This window comes from Eubalaena glacialis, chromosome 2 (genome assembly GCF_028564815.1).
Source record: "Eubalaena glacialis isolate mEubGla1 chromosome 2, mEubGla1.1.hap2.+ XY, whole genome shotgun sequence".
Lineage (NCBI taxonomy): Eukaryota > Metazoa > Chordata > Mammalia > Artiodactyla > Balaenidae > Eubalaena > Eubalaena glacialis.
In genome coordinates, this window is record NC_083717.1 from 50,050,998 (window position 1) to 50,071,866 (window position 20,869).

At 47.3% G+C, this 20,869-nt stretch overlaps 1 protein-coding gene across 1 annotated transcript in view; it reads right to left on the minus strand.

The window, feature by feature from the left end:
• Positions 1-9,140: 9,140 nt before the first annotated feature.
• The window catches only part of LOC133084985 (protein FAM169B-like), an 89,775-nt gene continuing 78,046 nt past the window's right edge, over positions 9,141-20,869 (minus strand). Inside the window, 4 exon segments of the mRNA XM_061181807.1 lie at positions 9,141-9,721; positions 10,963-11,057; positions 15,238-15,369; positions 19,155-19,337. Coding sequence (XP_061037790.1) covers positions 9,542-9,721; positions 10,963-11,057; positions 15,238-15,369; positions 19,155-19,337 — 590 coding nt within the window. The 3' untranslated portion in view covers positions 9,141-9,541.

Sequence of the window (20,869 nt, forward strand, 5' to 3'; positions counted from 1 at the left end):
AAAGTCCATCAATCAAGAAATGGATTTGTAAAAAGTGGTATATCCATACGGTGGAATATTCTTCAGTTATTCTGATACATGCTATGACATGGATGAACCTTAAAAACGTTATGTTAAATGAAAAAAAGAAAAGAAAGATGCAAATGACCACACGTTGTATGATCCCACTTGTACAACATGTCCACAATAGGCAATTCTAGAGAGAGAAAGTAGAATTTGTAGTTGCCTAGGGCTGGGTGGTAGGTGGAAAGGGAGAGACTGCTAACGGGTACAGGGTTTCTTTTTGAGGTACTGACTGTGGTGGTGGTTGCACAACTCTGTAAACATACTAGAAACCACGACAGTATATACTTTAAAAGAAATAAACTTGATGGATTGTAAATTATATCTCAACAGAGCTGTTATATAATAACAGGCAAGAACATGGAGGAACGGAATAATAAATTTTAAAACAGTGATTTAATAAAACAACACACCAGAGAAGCAGAGTCAAGATGGCGGAGTGGGAGGACGCAGAGTTCACATCTCCCCACAACTAGGGCATCTACCAGACACGGGTGGGGACTCCGATGCCCAAGGAAGAGGGAGGAACCCTTGAGTGACCAGGTAGGATGTGGGGGAGTGTGAAGAGGGAGGAGAAGTGGAGATCAGACAGGACTGGCACCCCTGAGGGGTGGCTGGGAGAAGGGAGGGGTTCCCACACCTGGAGGGACACTCGGAGGCTCAGAGGATCAGAGGGGAGTGTGGCTAGCGTTTCTCCTGCCCACTCGGGCCCCGAGAAGCCTGCAGGGGTCCCGGGCCTGGTCCTCCACCCTCCGAGACCCCCTCTGGCAGCATGGGTCCTAGGGGCATAGGAGGGACAGAGGAGGGGGAAGAGGAGGAGAGGCACTTGGGGTGGGGGTAGCCACCAGGACCAGAGGATCAGGGAAAAAGCAGCTGGTGTTTCCCTCACCCACTCAGGCCCTGGGAAGCCTGCTGGGCTCCCAGGCAAGGTCCTCTGCCTGCCAAGGCACCCTCCGGCCGTGTGGGTCCTAGGGTTGTGGAGGTGTGCGGGGAGAAGAGGCGACTGGGGAGGGACCCTCCAGGATCGGAGGATCAAGGGAGATGCAACTAGTTTCCCCTGCCCACTCAAGCCCCAGGAAGCTTGCTGGGGTCCCAGGCCGGGTCCTCCGCCTTCCAGGGCCCCCTCCAGCCCCATTGGTCCTAGGGGCGTGGGGGGTGGGGAGGAAGAAGAGGAGAGGCAGATAGGGAGGAGCCCTCTGGGATCGGAGGATCGGGGGGAACGCGCCTAGCATTTCCCCTGGCCACTCAGACCTAGGGAGCTTGCTGGGGTCCGGGACCTGATCCTCAGCCCTCTGAGGCCAGAGGCACTCGTGGGCCCCACCAGCTGTGCTGAGCCTAAGCCCCGCCCCTCACCCCCACCCCCAGGGCCTTTTCCTGCATGTGGGTCCTAAGCTTAGACCCCTCCCACTGCCAAAGCCCTGCCCCCCACAGCCAAGGCCTTTTGCAGCTTTTTTTTTTTTTCCTCTTTTTTGCTATTGTGGTTCTGTTTTACCTTCTGGTTGTTGTTTCATCTATATTTATTTTTTCTAACATATCTGTTAGTCTTCTAATCTTATTTTTTACTGTTTGTTATTGTTCTGCTTTTTTTTTTTTGGCCACCCTATGCGGCTTGCAGGATCTTGGTTCACAAGACGGAGGTCGGGCCTGAGCTCCGGCAGTGGGAGCTCTGAGTCTGAACCACTGGACTAAAAGAGAACCACAGACCCCAGGCAATATTCATCACAGTGAGGTCTCCTGGAGGTCCTCATCTCGGCACCAAGACCCAGCTCTACCCAACAGTCTACAAACTCCAGTGCTGGAAGCCTCAGGCCAAACAACCAGTAAGATAGGAACACAATCCCACCCATCAAAAAAAAAAAAAAAAATGAGATGACAAAAAAGTATGTTACAGATGAAAAAGCAAGGTAAAAACCTACAAGACCAAAGAAGAGGAAATAGGCAACCTACCTGAAAAACAATACAGAGTAATGATAGTAAAGATGATCCAGAATCTCAGAAATAGAATGGAGGCACAGATTGAGAAAATACAAGAAATGTTTAACAAAGATCTAGAAGAACTAAAGCACAAACAGAGATGAACAACACAATAACTGAAATGAAAAATACACTAGAAGGAATCAATAACAGAATAACTGAGTCAAAAGAACGAATAAGTGAGCTGGAAGACAGAATGGTGGAAATAACTGCCAAGGAGCAGAATAAAGAAAAAAGAATGAAAAGAATTAAAGACAATCTCAGAAACCACTGGGACAACACTAAACGCACCAACATTCGAATTATAGGGGTCCCAGAAGAAGAATAGGAAAAAAAAAAAGTGTCTGAGAAAATATTCAAAGAGATTATAGTAGAAAACTTCCCTAACATGGGAAAGGAAACAGCCACCCAAGTCCAGGAAACGCAGAGAGTCCCAGGCAGGATAAGCCCTAGGAGAAAAAAACCAAGACACATATTAATCAAACTAACATTATATTCAAAGAAAAAATATTAAAAGCAGCAAAGGAAAAGCAAAAAATAACATACAAGGGAATCCCCATAAGGTTATCAGCTGATTTTTCAGCAGAAACTCTGCAGGCCAGAAGGGAGCAGCAGGATATACTTAAAGTGATGAAAAAGAAAAACCTACAACCAAGATTACTCCACCCAGCAAGGATCTCAATCAGATTTGACATAAAAATCAAAAGCTTTACAGACAAGCAAAAGCTAAGAGAATTCAGCACCATCAAACCAGCTTTACAACAAATGCTAAAGGAACTTCTCTAAGCAGGAGACACAAGAGAAGGAAAAGACCCACAAAAACAAACCCAAAACAATTGAGAAAATGGTAATAGGAACATATCGATAATCACCTTGACTGTAAATGGATTAAATGCTCCAACAAAAAGACACGGACTGGCTGAATGGATACAAAAACAAGACCCAGTTATCTGCTGTCTACAAGAGATGCACTTCAGATCTAGGGACACATACAGACTGAAAGTGAGGGGATGGAAAAAGATATTCCATGCAAATGGAAATCAAAAGAAAGCTGGAGTAGCAATACTCGTATCAGATAAAATGGACTTTAAAATAAAGAATGTTACAAGAGACAAGGAAGGACACTACATAATAATCAGGGATCAATCCAAGAAGAAAATATAACAATTATAAATATTTATATGCCCAACATAGGAGCAGCTTAATACATAAGGCAAATGCTAACAACCATAAAAGGGGAAATCAACAGTAACACAACAGTAAGGGACTTTAACACCCCAATTACACCAATGGACAGATCATCCAAACAGAAAATAAATAAGGAAACACAAGCTTTAAATGACACAACAGACCAAACAGATTTAATTGATATTTATAGGACATTCCACCCAAAAGTGGCAGAATACACTTTCTTCTCAAGTGCACACGGAACATTCTCCAGGACAGATCACATCTTGGTTCACAAATCAAGCCTCAGAAAATTTAAGAAAATTGAAATCGTATCAAGCATCTTTTCTGACCACAACACTATAGGATTAGAAATCAATTACAGGAAAAAAACTGTAAAAAACAAAAATACATGGAAGCTAAACAGTACACTACTAAATAATCAAGAGATCACTGAAGAAATCAAAGAGGAAAGTAAAAAATACATAGAAACAAATGACAACGAAAACATGACAACCCAAAACCTATGGGATGCAGCAAAAGCAGTTCTAAGAGGGAATTTTATAGCAATTCAATCTCACCTCAAGAACAAGAAAAATCTCAAATAAACAATCAAATCTTACACCTAAAGCAACTAGAGAAAGAAGAACAAAGAAAACCCAAAGTCAGTAGAAGGAAAGAAATCATAAAGATCAGAGCAGAAATAAATGAAATAGAAAAGAAGAAAACAATAGCAAAGATCAACAAAACTAAAAGCTGGTTCCTTGAGAAGATGAACAAAATTGATAAACATTTAGCCTGACTCATCAAGAAAAAAAGGGAGAGGACATAAATCAATAAAAGTAGAAATGAAAAAGGAGAAATCACAACTGACACCACAGAAATACAAAGGATTAAAAGTGACTACTACAAACAACTGTATGCCAATAAAATGGACAACCTGGAAGAAATGGACAAATTCTTGAAAAGGTACAATCTCCCAAGACTGAACCAGGAAGAATTAGAAAATATAAACAGACCTATCACAAGTAATGAAATTGAAACTGTAATTAAAAAATCTTCCAACAAACAAAAGTCCAGGACCAGATGGCTTCACAGGCGAATTCTATCCAACATTTAGAGGAGAGCTAACACCTGTCCTTCTCAAACTTTTCCAAAAAATTGCAGAGGGAGGAACACTCCCAAATTCGTTCTACGAGGCCACCATCACCCTGATACCAAAACCAGACAAAGATGTCACAATAAAAGAAAATTCCAGACCAATATCACTGATGAACATATACGCAAAAGCAAAATACTAGCAAACAGAATCCAACAACACATTAAAAGGATCATACACCATGATCAAGTGGGATTTGTCACAGGAATGCAAGGATTCTTCCATATATGCAAATCAATCAATGTGATACACCATATTAACAAATTAAGGAATAAAAACCATATGATCATCTCAACAGATGCAGAAAAAGCTTTTGACAAAATTCAACACCGATTCATGATAAAAACTCCAGAAAATGGGCATAGAGGGAACCTACCTCAACATAATAAAGTTCATATATGACAAACCCACAGCAAACATCATTCTCAATGCTGAAAAACTGAAACCATTTCCACTAAGATCAGGAAGAAGACAAGGATGTCCACCCTTACCACTCTTATTAAACATAGTTTTGGAAGTCCTAGCCATGGAAATCAGAGAAGAAAAAGAAATAAAAGGAATCCAAATTGGAAAAGAAATAGTAAAACTGTCACTGTTTGCAGATGACATGATACCATACATAGAAAATCGTAAAGATGCCACCAGAAAACTACTAGAACTAATCAATGAATTTGGTAAGGTTGCAGGATACAAAATTAATGCACAGAAATCTCTTGCATTCCTATACATTAACAACGAAAAATCAGAAAGAGAAATTAAGGAAATAATCCCATTTACCATCACAACAAAAAGAATAAAATACTTAGGAATAAACCTACCTAAGGAGGCAAAAGATCTGTACTCAGAAAACTATAAAACACTGATGAAAGAAATCAAAGATGACATAAACAGATGGAGAAATATACCATGTTCTTGGATTGAAAGAATCAATATTGTGAAAATGAATATACTACCCAAAGCAATCTACAGATTCAATGCAATCCCTATCAAATTAACAATGGAATTCTTCACAGAATTAGAACAAAAAATTTTACAATTTGTATGGAAACACAAAAGACCCCGAATAGCCAAAGCAATCTTGAGAAAGAAACACAGAGCTGGAGGAATCAGACTCCCCAACTTCAAACTATACTGCAAAGCTACAGTAATCAAGACTGTATGGTACTGGCACAAAAACAGAAATATAGATCAATGGTACAGGATAGAAAGCCCAGAGATAAACCCACGCACATATGGTCACCTAATTTATGACAAAGGAGGCAAGAACATACAATGGAGAAAAGACAGCCTCTTCAATAAGTGGTGCTGGGAAAACTGGACAGTTACATATAAAAGAATAAAATTAGAGCACTACCTAACACCGTACACAAAAATAAACTCAAAATGGATTAAAGACCTAAATGTAAGACTGGACAGTATAAAACTCTTAGAGGAAAACATAGGAAAAACACTCTTTGACATAAACCACAGCAAGATCTTTTTGACCCACCTCCTAGAGTAATGGAAATTAAGACAAAAATAAACAAATGGGACCTAATTAAACTTAAAAGCTTTTGCACAGCAAAGGAAACCATAAACAAGATGAAAAGACAATCCTCAGAATAGGAGAAAATATTTGCAAATGTAGCAATAGACAAAGGATTAATCTCCAAAATACACAGACAGTTCATGGAGCTCAATATCAAAAAATCAAACAACCCAATTAAAAAATGGGCAGAAGACCTAAATAGACATGTCACCAAAGAAGACATACAGATGGCCAAGAGGCACATGAAAAGATGCTCAACATCACTAATTATTAGAGAAATGCAAATCAAAACTACAATGAGGTATCATCTCACACCAGTCTGAATAGCCATCATCAAAAAATCTACAAACAATAAATGCTGGAGAGGGTGTGGAGAAAAGGGAACCCTCTTGCAGTGTTGGTGGGAATGTAAATTGATACATCCACTGTGGAGAACAGTATGGAGGTTCCTTAAAAAACTAAAAATAGAACTACCATATGACCCAGCAATCCCACTACTGGGCATATACCCTGAGAAAACCATAATTCAAAATTCAAAAGGACATATGTACCCCAATGTTCATTGTAGCACTATTTACAATAGCCAGAACATGGAAACAACCTAAGTGTCCATCAACATATGAATGGATAAAGAAGATGTGGTACATATATACAATGGAATATTACTTAGCCATAAAAAGGAACGAAATTGGGTCATTTGTAGAGATGTGGATGGACCTACAGTCTGTCATACAGAGCAAAGTAAGACAGAAAGAGAAAAACAAATATTGTATATTAACGCATATATGTGGAATCTAGAAAAATGGTACAGATGAACCTATTTGCAGGGCAGAAATAGAGACACAGACGTAGAGAACGGACATGTGGACACAGGGTGGGAAGGGGAGGGTGGGACAAATTGGGAGATTAGGATTGACATATATACACTACCATGTGTAAAACTGATAGCTAGCGGGAACATGCTATAAAGGCACAGGAAGCTCAGCTTGGTGCTCTGTGACAATCTAGATGGGTGGGATGGGGGAGGGAGGGGAGGTCTAAGAAGGAGAGGATATAGGTATACATATAGCTGATTCACTTCATTGTACAGCAGAAACTAAAACAACATTGTAAAGCAATTATACTCCAATAAAAAAATAATAAATTTTTAAAAAATAAAAATAAAACACACCATGCACAGCCTCTCTGACAGTCCTCGTGCACGCCTGCCACTTGGAAGGAACCCTGCAGAGAGCCCCACACCGACAGGGCTGTGTGCTGCCAGGGAGCGGCTGCTCTGAGCGCCACCATGTTTCCCTCTAACACCATGTGATTTGTCCGTACATCTTTAAATGAATTACATCAACACATCAGTTTTTCTTCCTTGGGAGGATTCTCTTATTGATAGTAACTTCATCAAACCCCTGAGCCGCTTTGATCAGTTCATTTCCTCGTAAATAGAAAGCACCAGTGATTTATCTCAAACAGTGAAATGTTCATAGCTCACATCTACACCACATGTGAAAGGTTACGTCTGACGTCACACACAGCAGCCCCTCAGCTACAGACTTGAGACCACTTGTATGGCTGTGCCTCCTTCCCAGAGAGCCTATGTGAACTGCGGGACTTCACGTCTCTGTATGGAGCTCTAAACTGTTTCTATTCAGTTGGACTCGTCCCTCTTTCTAACGAATGTAAGAGAGACAAGCGTATTGGATGATTCCAGGAGGGACCCTTCCAGAAAAGAGTTTCCTTGAGTCCAGGGACCATGCTTCACTTATCTGTACGTCCCCGTGCCCGGCACAGGGCTTGGCCCTGAGCAAGCACACTGAATGTCTGTTGTACAGCAGGATGGATGGATGGATGGATGGATAGATGTGAACAGATGGGTAAATGCGTGGGTGGGAAGATGAGCGGAGATGGAGGGAGAGAGCAAGAGAGGGACAGGGAGATGGATGGGTGGGAGGATAGATGGATGGATGGACACATGGGTGAGTAAATAAGTAACAGAGGTCCCACCCCATGTACCCTTTAACCACTCAGGGAAGCAGCAAGTATCTTGCCAGCGCTCGGCAGCAGTCGTCTTCTTCCCACCCCCAGCCTCCAGGACGGACTTCACTATATCCCTAAAAGGTTGAAACTGTCCTTCCACCCACCTCTCCAGGGCCTAGCAGCAGAGGAACAGAAGGAAGGTGTCACCCCTCACTCCTGAGGAAGCTCAGGGAGGCCCAGCAAGTGACCAGTGCTTAGAGGCCACGTGGGAAGGAGGGGACACCTGAGCTGAAACCAGATGTGTAAGCAGGAATGAGCCTGACGTGTGTGCGTGTGTGTGTGCATGTGTGTGTGTGTGTGTGTGTGTGTGCAGGAGGGAGTGGGGAGGGAGGGGAAGGCACAGACCCCCAGCAGACCCTAAGTGAGACCCTGGTGTGTCTGAGGATGGGGAGGCCCAGGCAGCCAGGAAACAGAAGACAGGGCAGGCGAGCCCAGAGGTGGGTGCAGCGTCAGCGGGGCCCTCTGTGACAGGCCCTGGGTGTTGCAAAGACAGTGTTGAGCCACAGAGGGGGTGGGGTGTCCTTGGTGATACAATCAGGTCTGCATTCTCCAGAAGTCAAGGCGGCACTTGGGTTGCCCGCCCCAAGACGACCTGACTAGCCTTCCCTGGAAAGAATCCTACTGACCCTGGGAGAGCCCATGCTGACTGCGGAGAAAGCCCATCCCGATCTCAGGAGACAGGCTCTGAGACCTCGTGAAGCTGTCTGGACTGTGCCTTACCCTGTGAACAGGCAGCAGCACTGGCCACGGCCAGCCTCGCCTGTCCTCACTGAGGTCTGGGGGGCAGGAACCCTGATGGCGGCTGGGCACGTGCCGGAGCAGGGCTGTGTAGGTATGTAGAAAGGGGGGCTGCTGTCACGTGCGGGCCATGCTGTCACCTTTATAGTCACCTTTATTAGCACAAGCCTGTCCGCTGAAGGCACCAATACTATAGAAGGGCCATCAGCCCGAAGTCCCCTCCGGCGGTTCCCTTGGGAAGTAGGTGCTGCTATGATCCTGGCGCCCACCTGGGGCCCGCTCTGAGCGCCTCCTGCACCAGCCAGACGTGAGCCAGAGGCCTGGGTGTGCACCAGGCAGCCTGGCCCTGCCCTCAGGGAGCTTCCGACGTGGCTGAAGCTTCTCCAGAAAGAAACGTGTCTCCTTGGAAACCCCTCTGGTGTCTGCGGTCTCGCAGTTACAGCAGGGTTGTCGTGGGCAAACCCCAGAGGGACTTCTGCAGTGTGGACGGGGCAGCCCTGAGCTTTCTTGTGCTGAAGAAAGAGGCGTAGTCATGTGGCTCCAGTGCAGTCTTTACAAATTCATCCTGAGCAAGAGAAACCATGTTAGGTTTAACGAATGGGCTTCTGAAATCTGAGCGTGGGAAAATGATTACTTGCCCCTGCACAGCGCTTTCGGATTAAATGAGGGGCTTCTCAGGCTTCCCATCACCTGAGCCCGCACATCAAGCCTGAGGTAGGAAGGTCTGTGTGGTCATTTGCTCCTCAAATGACAGCACGGCAAGGACAGAGGCCAGCTCCCAGCGACAGGAGCATGGAGTGGCAGGTAGCTCTCAAACCCATGTCCCCTGGAGCCTAGGCAAGCCTCTCAGTGGACTCAGCTCAGCCTCTGCGAGCTAGGGGTTAGGAGCTGGGACGCTTGTGCTTCCGCCACGACCCTGGGGGCAGCCCGGCATCCACCGCCATGCTCTTGGTTTCCTTCCCCTCCTGCTCAGCCCAGCATGCTCTCCCAAGCCACCCAGCTGCTTCTGTCACTGCGCAATCTCGATCATTCTTCTCCAGTTCTTCTCCACTGATCCTCTCCTGAAACCAGAAAAGAATCAACATAGCATCCCAATTAACGCTGGCCTGGCTGCGCCCCGCACCGCGAGCTCAGAGTCAGAGCAGGCGAGCCAGGTTCACACACCAGGCCAGCCACGGGGACACCGTGTTCTGTACATAAGATGCTCTGAGCACAGATTTACTGATGGGACTATATGTTTAGTGGTGGGACATTAAGTCCTGGCCCGGGGAGATCCAAGAGAGAACAAGGCAAGGAGGCACTACTACAAAAGTGGGGAAGCACAGACTTCCCCAGACACACGCCCGCAGGCATCAGGTCACACTGGACACCTCCTGCTTCCTCTAACGGCCTTCAAGGTTTAAAAGGAGAGTCAGAGATTAGCACAGAGGCAAAGCACACACTCGGTTCAGTAGCCTGACAGCCCATCTTTCCACTGTGACCCAAGGAACAGGAAGGCCCTCCTCTGCCAGATGGCTAGAACTGATGTCAGACACCAGTCAGCTTTTCTAAGATAATCCAGCACTTTCTGCGATGTTTTATGCCTTTGATGTTGAGTCTTCTATCCCAGAACCATCTGTTTTCCAAGATAAGCAGCATTCCCCACAAAATGCATTTGTAAGTTTTGGCTTTAATGTCATTATCGATTCTTTAGGGATTCCAGAGCAAAGGCTCTTCCATGCCAGCAAATGGATGTCAGCACAATCACCTTGGGTGGACAAGTGTCTGGCTTGGCCTCAGGAAAATACTCGTGGAATCATATCACTCCAAAATCTTATAAACTACTGAACGACAACAGGCCAGCAAGAAATATTCAGGAACCATCCTTACCCGCGGTTCTATCTACCATTGCTCTGAACCATCTCATAACCTAATGCCCTATTCCATTTTCTAGCATCTGGGCTTGAGGGGTGGGGAAGGAAAGAAAGATAAATTTGTCCACACATTAGTTCTGCTTGAAAGATACTGGTCCGTCACAGAATCTGAAATTCAGATTTTTCAGTATTTCCTTAACGATGCAAAATTATGGCTCATTCCCATGTGTTCTCTGTTTAGTTTTGGCTTCGTCAGAGCTTGTCTAGCTTAGAGAAGAGGACCGTGAAAAGTCTAATTGCAATGGCCTCTCCTCCCACTGCAGCTCGGAGATTCTGATCATAAATCAACGGCCTGCTGCCCCAGAGGATCCCAGAGCAGAGGTATTTAGGAAACTGCACTAGCATGACACAATGACTAGTCCTAGAATGACACACATTTGTCACTGTACCTTGTTGTCTTCTCCATTATGGGATATTCCGGGTCCACTGTCTTGAGAAGTGCGCCCATGAGCAGTCAGTTCCTCCTTGGAATTTCCTGGGTGAGCTGCCCTCCCCAAGCAAGAGAGCAGGGTGAGCAAATGGGGTGACTCCCAAGGGACTGGACAGTCAAAAGATTAATAATATAATGGGGACACTTCCAAAAGCATGGATCCCCACGCCAGTTCTATCCTTTTGACCTTCACCCTGACACCTGCTACATGCCCTCCAAGGACAGGAAAACCTTCCAGGTATTGGGAGAGTGGTTTTCTGAGCTGGAATTTTGATCTATTTTCCCAACTATTCAGGCATTAAATGCAGTCAGATTTCCCATTCTATTCCTTGGCCCTCCTCTTTGCTCACTGGAATTCTTACTCACAAGAGAGACCATAATGACACATGTTAATTCAGCCTCTCTCCCCCCTCCTACCAAATCAGTACTAACTTGGAAGGGGGTGACTTTCTTATCCTACTGTGCACTTCCCCACACCCCAAAATCCATATGTGGAGGTGTGGTGAGGGGTTCAGATCCCTTAGGAAAAAAATATGCAGTTTTCCATTTGAGCTGAAAATACAAATGAAACACATTTTTCGAATAAAGAATAAATGTATTACTTGTTACCTATGTAAGTAAATGTTTAAAGTTTATTTCCAGACTCTATAAGTGAGCAAAATTTGGTTTGGCAAAATTGAAACATAAGCATCTAAAAATACCAGCCCTCTTTAGCCCTCTCTGATATGAAAGATTTTATATAATACAGTAAAAAGCTCATAAATGAGCTCAGACACTTCTCAGCCAGCCTTATTGACTACTGTATCCCAATCACCTGGACACTTCCCAATGCTGAGAAATGCTCTGTTAACAGTAATCAACTGAATGAGTGAGTGAATGAATGAATGAGAGAATGAAGTAGATAATCCATTATCAATTTTCTTCCTTTTCTGATGTGTGAAACTTTGTTTTTATGTGTTATGGATGGAAGTATGTTAATAGCTATCAAACTTTCCCTTGTACTTTATTCCTAAGCAATGAAGGTGCAATACTTTTTTTAAATTAATGATTATTTGGACTCACAAGGATGAGAATTTGAGAAGCAGCCACACAGATAGGTCAAAGGCAGATGCCTATGCGTTACCATCTGATGCTGCAGTAGATAACAGTGGCCACTAGAGGGAGCAACACAACCTTTCAAAGAGCAGCATTAGACCAAAATGCCCATCCAGCACGGTGGTTCTGTTCTCTGCCCTTTCCAGCCTGGCTCACCCCCATATGCCTGCTCTTGCTACTTGTCTGTGTAATGCCCGACTCTCCAGAACAAGCTGAAACAAGTTAGAGCTGCAGTCTGCTAAGCATCAGGCTTTTAGAAAAATGACCCCACTTCCTCAGCTCAAATATTTCACATCTCTTTATGTACATTCCCTCTAGCTTTAAAAATTAAACACAAACAGAAGAAAAGTATTTTCCCTGTGGATGACCGTTGAATCTATTAAAAATTCACCTGGAAAGAAAGCAAAAATATAACCTAAAAATGGAAAAAAAAAATCTTTTTTAATCTGTGTGCAATTACTTCCTGCCTCCAGCAACCTTTTCCGTTAAAAAAAAAAAATTCAACTGTTGACATATTCAATTTCATCCCCCCCGCCCAGTAAAGAAACTTAGGCATGTGCAAGCTAATGGGGAAGTCACATAGGACAGAATTCTGATCCTATTGGTCAAGTTTCAAAGGCTTCCTATGTAACTGAGTATAGGAAGAAAAAAGTTTCCCACAAACTCCTTCTCTCAAAAAGTCTGAATAACCCTGTAAATATTTTCAGGGCCTTTATAAGCCACAGATGTTATCAACAGTCAGGACCGTGCAAACTAAAATCCCCAGTCCACAAATGACACTGCTTCAAAACAGATTTTAAAACATTTGAAAGGAGAACTTAATTTCCCGCTGGAATGTTGTGGAATGTTGTAATATGTCCACACCTTAGTTAGAATGTGAAAAGCAACGGGCCCCACCGGGCTTCTGGCTTATAGTTCTATTTCTGTGGCCCATGAAATTGTAGGAAACTTCCTAAATAATAGTCAGAAATAACGGGACAAAAGATAGAATTTGAAAAACAGAACAATTCAAGAAAGCAACTCTAAGAATAACTGACTGATTAAAACTAAAATTAAACTAAGTGGCCTCGTGACATTTCCAGGGAAGAGAAGATTCCAGAATCTGCATTGTTTGGTGATGGGTGGGAAAACCCAGTGGGCTAACATTTGCTGATGTCCGTGAGGAGAGAAACACGAAAACAGAGAAACTGCAGAGCATCTGGGCTAATCTGTGATCGCATCTGTGGCCCCCACTCGCTGGCCTGGAAAAAAACCTGAGTGTCAGCGCCGACTGACAAAATTGTTACAAAATGAAGCTGGTTGGCGGAAAACCTTCAGGAGTGAATTAAAATCCTGACTGCTGGCCCTGGGGGGAGACAGGAGGTGTGGGTGAAACTGGGAACTAGCCATGATTTACACAGGGAGTGAAAAGACCACAACTTAGAATTTTTCAAAAAATTATAGTTTCGGTAATCTAATTATATCCCTAATTATAATGATGACCCTTCTTCCTTCAAGGGACTCAAGCATGCTTCTGGAACCTTCTCTGTGAAAGTCCCCTCATTTGCCGTTTTAAGGAGAGAGTTGGTGCATCTCAGAGTGAGTTAAAGTGACAGGGCTGGCATCTGAATTCTAGCTCATTTCCTCTGACCAGACCACACCAACTCTCTCAGCTCTTGAAATAACCCCCAGTGGAATTCTCCTCAGAGGAAGCCATCTCCCCAATTATGCAAAAAAGTCCTTCCCTGCAAACCCCCTCCAGCCCGTGCAATTTCCACATGATTTCCACATTCTGATGGGCAAGCCATTTTTCTTTCCATTTCCAGCCAAGGAAGTGCAACGTCCAAGCCACAAAGGCCGGGAGGCATGGGGGCTGCAGGCTCCTTTGTGAAGCCCAGAGACAAACCCACACGGCTGGTCGGCCAAGGGCCTGGGACCCTGGCTGGCTTCCCATCATTTCCGACTTTCTACGCCACAGGGCAAGTCAACTTAACTGCCTCATTAGGATCACAGTCACAGCCCTGCCACAGCCTCCTTCCCAGGTGCCCGGTCACCCCATTAATATCTGTAAAGACCCATTAAGCCTCCTAGCTGAAAGGCACCAGAGGAGCAAAACCTATCACCATCATCATCAATAAACTCTCAGGCACTCTCCCCTGTCGCCACCTCACGGGAATCAGTCACCCATGGGAAGAGAAAGCCTGACACCTCAGCCTGCCCATCCATCCCCTAATGAGCTACCTGCAGCCTCGGAAGTGGCACTCGACCCTGAAGGGAGCTCAGCCATGCTTTCATCGTGGCCGGTGAATTTAAAGAGATGCTCCCTCGCCCCCATTCCCCCTGCAGCCCTGCCCCCGGCTGCACCTCCCGCTGTAGCTGAGGCCGGGCCTCAGTGGGCCGTCCTTCCCTACCTGGGAGAGGTGGAAGGAACGTGGACAGAAAGCAGCCTGGAGACCTAAAGACAATGTGTGCCTGCCACCCTGCTCGCCCCTCCGGCCCTCAGACCCACCACCTGGGCACAGACACCATCCATCAAAAACCCGCCACAAACGCGCTGAAGACGGCCTGTGTGTCTGTAACAGGGCTGCCCACACAACCAAAAGCTCACCTGTCGGGCTTATCCTGCACTGCCGTCAAACACATCAAACAGGACAAGAAGGACAAGGCAGGCCCTCGCAGACACAGAACAGGGGGCGCTGCCTCACACCCACGTGAACCCTCCCCGGAGCAGAAGGGACAGAGCTCGCTCTTCCAGCAAACCTTCGTGGGTCTTAGAAGTTTTACCAGATGCACACATTGCCTACGGGAAACAATGCTTTCCAGGGACCTTCTGCTAGACAGAGGCAATTAATCCTCTCGCATGTTTCAATGATCCTCTCTGACTGGAAACGGGGAACCCTTAGTCCCAGGGAGTCTCTGATTTGGCTAAAGTGGGGGAGATCTATTTGAGCAAGAGGGTCTGGAAGGTATGGTTCGTTCAGGATGGGAGGTGGAGGAAGGCCAGGATGCCACCGCCGGGTTTCACTCCCTCCTCTATTCCTGCAACAGCAACAAACAGAACGTCTGCGCCGCCTGACTCGATCCGCACCAGTGAATCTGTGCTTCCGTTACCGACACTGGAAATAACCAGACCAAAGGGCATGCTTTCACCCCGACTCACAATCTGGATGCCTTGCCTGTTGAAGCTGAACCTTCAGCCAGATGTTGACTCGCTGGCCCCAGGCTCCTGGGGGCTCCGCCTCCCACAGGCGCCCCCGCTCCTCTGGATGCGCCGCCAGGAACTTCCTACAGACTGAGAGGAAGTTGCACACAGGAGTCAGGGAGGCCCACGCAGCCCTGGTGCACACACGCCGGCCCTCATCTGCGTCCCCAGGCACGGCCACTTCCGTCCTTCCTGCAGCCTGGCCCGGCCCACCCCCAGCTCTCTGCTCTGCCGCGGCTCCACGCCAACCCCCCCGCCCGCCATCCTCCTCACCCGCCTCCCACTTTCATCCATCCCATTTAGCCTGCTCAGGCGGCCACAACAAAACACCACACACCCAGGGCCTTAAACAACAGACATTTATTGTCTCGCAGCTCTGGAGGCTGGAAGTCTGAGAGCAAGGTGTTGGCAGGCTTGCCTTCTCCTGAGACCTCTCTCCTTGGCTTGGAGATGGCTCCTTCTTACTGCGTCTTCACACCGTCTTCCTTCCGCACCCTTCTGTGTCCTAGTCTCCTCTTCTTACTGGGACCTCCTCTTACCAGTCCTATTGGATCAGGACCCACCCTTATGACCTCATCTAACCTCAGTTACCTCCTTATAGACCCCATCTCCACGTACAGTCACCTTGGGGGTTAGAATTTGGGGGGGACCCAATTCAGCCCATAATGGCACCCCACCCGGTCCTCTCCACAGGCACTGTCCTTCCTCTTTCTGAGCCTCCACAGCCTTCTTCTCCCAGGGAGCCTTCCAGCTTATCCACAGACGCCTTGACTCCAGAACCCCCTCAAGGTTGTAGACTTTTATGCCACATTCACAGGGTGAGCATTTCCACGTGGCAGGGCCCCGAATCCAGCCGAATGGGAAGAAGCTCCTGGTCCTGCAGGTGCTGGGGGCTCCATCAGGCCCAGGGCAAGAGCACAGATGGAAACCCACAGAGCATGACGCTAAGTACTCAAAAGGTGTAAGCCAAGCTAGCCGAGTGCTAGATAGAATGTTCTGCTCTCCTGTCTTGACAAATATAACTTCTTAACAGCAGGAAAAGCCAGTTTCAAATTTAGAATTCTTAGACTCCTTGGAGTTTTGCACCTGAATGTGGCAATGCCAAGAGCGCTGGCCCCCAGCTGGCAGCCCACCCCTTCCTCCCACCCCAGCTCCCAGCACGTGGCAAGGGGCCTGTGCATACAAATGTGCACACCACGCCCACGCTCCACCTACATCCCACCAGCAGCTGTCCCAGGGCCTAAGGATGTGCAAATTGGTGGCGTCCTCTGCTCTTAGGGGCACAGATCCAGGATGGAGTCCACTTGGGCCCTTGGCAGCCCCTGACAGGAATCCTGGGGTTCTGGTAGCCTGAGCTGGTTTAGGAGTGGCCTGTGCCTAGGCGAGAACGTCCTCTTGGGCCCACAGATTCCTCATCCCGTGGAGAGAGGTGCAGCTTCAAGAGGGTGCTAAAGCGTGGGGCCCTGGGCAGGAGGCCCTCTGGGCCATTCCAAGGGCAGGACTGTACTGGATAAAAGGCGGTCAGTGAAGCGTGGAGCAGCCATACCCGGCCCGGCCTTGAGCCTCCAGCTGCTGCTTTGTCCTGCTTTGTCCACACTCTGCCTGCTCACCCATGAGCCCAGGCACAATCAGGGTGACGTAGAAGCTCAAGGCCCCAGCACCCTTGGCTGGGCAACTGAGACCCCAAGTGTGATTCAGAATCAGTACCTTCAGATCTCCTTTCTCTACCAGGTGGAGATACAGGCCCCTGCGAGGGTCTCTGCAGTGCTGGCCTGGGGGTGGTCCCCGCCCTTTGGACCCTGCTCCTGCCCAGGGGAGACCGAGGTGGCTGCCCTGGGGGCCAACACACTCAAACAAAGTCTCAGAGCTGAAATGAGAATGAGGGGAGGGACAGACAGCACGTGGGCATGGACAGAGAACCAGTGCCGGAGTTCCAGAACTTTCCAACACCTCCAAGTGAGCAAACCAGTGCAGCAAGCCTCCAGTATTCTTTGCACAAATTCAGGATCTTCAGAGTTTCGTGAGAGATGGAGAGTTTGAAAGTACAAAGAAATGACCAAACCCACTTGAGGAAAATATGTTTTCACCTGGTTTTCTTATGACTTCCGAGCAACAGAAGTTTCCTTGCCTTTCACAGCTTTTCTCTCCTATCTGTTGTTCTCACACCATAAGGACACTGGAAACTCAATAGTAAGGGTCCAAAAGTATCTGTACGACAAGAAGTGAGGCAGGGCCCAGTGTGGGGTGGATGTGCTTCATGGGGGACCAGTGGATCCTGGGAGATGCTCCCCAGTATCTCCCACCCTTGCTGATTTGGAGTGAAACATTTAACATCAGGGCTTTCTGAATTTCCTCTGGCAAATACATATTAAGATTTCTTTTCCAGAACCTGGAGAAGGATTGTGGTAGTTCATGTTATATGTCAACTTGAGTGGGCCAGGGGTATCCAGACATTTCGTCAAACATTATGCTGGGTGTGTCTGTGAGGGTGTTTTTGGATGAGATTCACATTTTTATTTATTTATTTATTTATTTATTTATGGCTGTGTTGGGTCTTCGTTGCTGTGTGAGGGCTTTCTCTAGTTGTGGTGAGTGGGGGCTACTCTTCGTTGCGGTGTGCGGGCTTCTCATTGTGGTGGCTTCTCTTTGTTGCAGAGCATGGTCTCCAGGTGTGCAGGCTTCAGTAGTTGTGGCATGTGGGCTCAGTAGTTGTGGCTCGCGGGCTCTAGAGCGTAGGCTCAGTAGTTGTGGCACACGGGCTTAATTGCTCTGCAGCATGTGGGATCTTCCCAGACCAGGGGTTGAACCCGTGTCCCCTGCATTGGCAGGCGGATTCTTAACCACTGCGCCACCAGGGAAGTTCTGGGATTCACATCTGAATCCATAGACAGAGTAAAGCAGATTGCCCTCCCCATCGTGGGTGGACCTCAGCCAATCAGTTGAGGGCCTGACTACAAACAAAACATTTGACCCTCCCACAAGTGAGAGGAACTCCTCCTGCCTGACTGAGTGAGCTGGGACATTGGTCTTTTCCTATCTTTGGACTTGAACTGAAACACTGGCTTTTCTTGGGTCTCAAGCCTGCTGACATTTGGACTGAAAACACACCATCAGTCCTCCTGAGCCTCCAGCTTGCTGACTGTAGATCTTAGGATATCTCAATCTCCACGTTGTCTGAGCCAATTCCTTATAATAAATCTCTTCTCTCTCTTTCCCTCTCTCTCTCTCCCTCCCTCCCTCCCTCCCCCTCCCTCCCTCTCTCTCCCTCCCTCCCTCTCTCTCCCTCCTTCCCTCCCTCCCTCCCTCTCTCCCTCCCTCCCTCTCTCTCTCTCTTTATATATATATATATCCTACCGGTTCTGTTTCTCTGGAGAACCCTGACTAATACACGGACTCGGTAGGACAAGAGCAGATGGGGGGAGCCATCTTCTGCAGTAAGAGCTACACAGGTGCCCAGGGCTCAGTGCATTTGGAGCTTGCCTTCCCTCAGCTCCTGGTCCCCCTGGGCCTCCAAGTTGAAAAGGCAAAGTGATGACTACCATCTTCCCGTGCAAGAGCAAAGGCCCTCTGAGGCCCAGCAACAACCAGCAGCACAGTGGGTTCCCTGGATTCTGCTTCTCTCTGACGCTGTGTTGATTTGGTTCTTATTATTTCTAAATCCAGTTTTTCTCAGGGACTGGGAAAGGTTCGCCCCTTGTGATCAAGCTTAAAGTCTCAGTGCTGAAGCAACAGGAGATTTCTCAGAGGAAAGAGAAAACCCACAGGTGTGTCATGGTGCCGGCGGCTCTGAGGGACCTCCCGCCCCAGAATCATCTGGAACCCACCTGAGTTACCCATCCCCGTTACCCAAGCGCTCCTCCCGATGCAGTGATTACCTTGGTACATGGCAGGGGAGATGGGCCAGCTGATGCCCAGGGCCTCGTCCTCTCGGAACGTCTGGCAGAAGTCCCTCAGCATGGCCAGGCCCAGGCCCTGGCGGCGATGGTTCCTCCGGACAAACACGGTGTCTAAGACAGGCAGCAGGTAGCACACACCCGTGCCATCACCACACAGGCTGCCTGAGGGGAAAGCAAGAGACACGTGCTCTCCCCTGGGCTGGTCTAGCCTGCCAGGACCCGGCGGGACTCCCACTTGCCAGGTCACTGGTACCACCTGGAAGCAGTGCAGCCTCACAAACTAAACCACTGAAGACCAAACAGCAGATAACCCTAAACCACCAGCTCTCCAGCTTACTGGGCAGCCCACACATTGTCAATTGCTGTGAGCAAGGCCACTAGGCTATTGCCCTGAAATGAAATGCAAACCCAGGTGACTGAGCAGAGCGAGGCCGTCACGCACCCAGACTCCTCACACCCCTCCCTCACCGTACACAGTTCAGAGACCCCCAAAGCCAAGGAGGAGCATCTGGGCAACGTCAAAGTTCTCCCTGATGTGGGCTGGGAGACCCAGCCAACGCATCTCCACGGCATGGACTTGTTCAGAGTTCACCATGGCCAATTATGGCAAAGTACACTTGACCCAAACAGACTAAGTCCTGTTTCCCATAGAACATCAATGACCCTGCTATTGCAGAGCAAGAGAGGCTACAGCTGGCACCTCTCCCACTTTTCTACCCTGAATTTAACTTTACTGCAACCAGCACTAACACCAGCAAAGTTGCTGTTTCTGCAACAGGAACCTACCCTTGCAGTCAGTCACCTCTGTTGTCACCCTAGCTAGAAATGCCACACACACCCAACTATATCACCTTCCTCACTTCCCAGCTGCACAGTTGCCTGTGCTCTAGATGCACTGGAATCCAGGAAGAGAAATATGTTGCGTAGTCAGTTCCTATTGGAAGAGGTGGTATTTGTGCCTGCAAAGATTCAAAGGTGAGTAATTTCCCAAACAAAAAAACGATTCTGAGTCTAATTAGCCAGTCTGAATTGCAGAGCTATATGCTACTGTAGTGAACTGTTTGAAAAATGGCCACAATTATTCCCCTTCCTATATCCACACACCTTTGCATGTGATTTTGAAGGTCCTCCCATCAAGATATGGGGTCTATTTCCTCTCCCCTTCAATCTTGCTGGCCTGGTGACTCACTTTGAGCAACAGAATGAAGCTGGCAAGAGCACACCCATTCCGAGCCTAGGCCTCTCGGGGTCCAGGGCCCCTCCATTCTTTCACAGATCCCTATCACTCACCACAAGAACAAACCCAGGCTAGCCTGCCACCAGGAGAGAAACATGGCCCAGGCACCCTCGTGGTCCCAGCCAACATCTAGCTGGTCTTAAGAAACAGGTGGGCAGGTGACCACAGACACATAGGCCAGCCCAGCCTAGGGCAGAAAACCACCCAGCTGAGCCTCACCAAAATCGCCAACCAAAAGAATGGTGAGCTAAATAAATAGTTGGTTTTGTGCCCAATATGAATGAATAAATAAATAATCTGTGACCAACGAGCAACCCCAATTCACTTGAGATGGTAATTGTAAAGAATTTGGACTTTACCCTCAATGTGCCTGAAATAACAGCACCAACTGGGTTGGAATTATATAACTTCCAATTTTATAGACAACAAGAACAATGGTCCCCAAACAGTGAAGTCC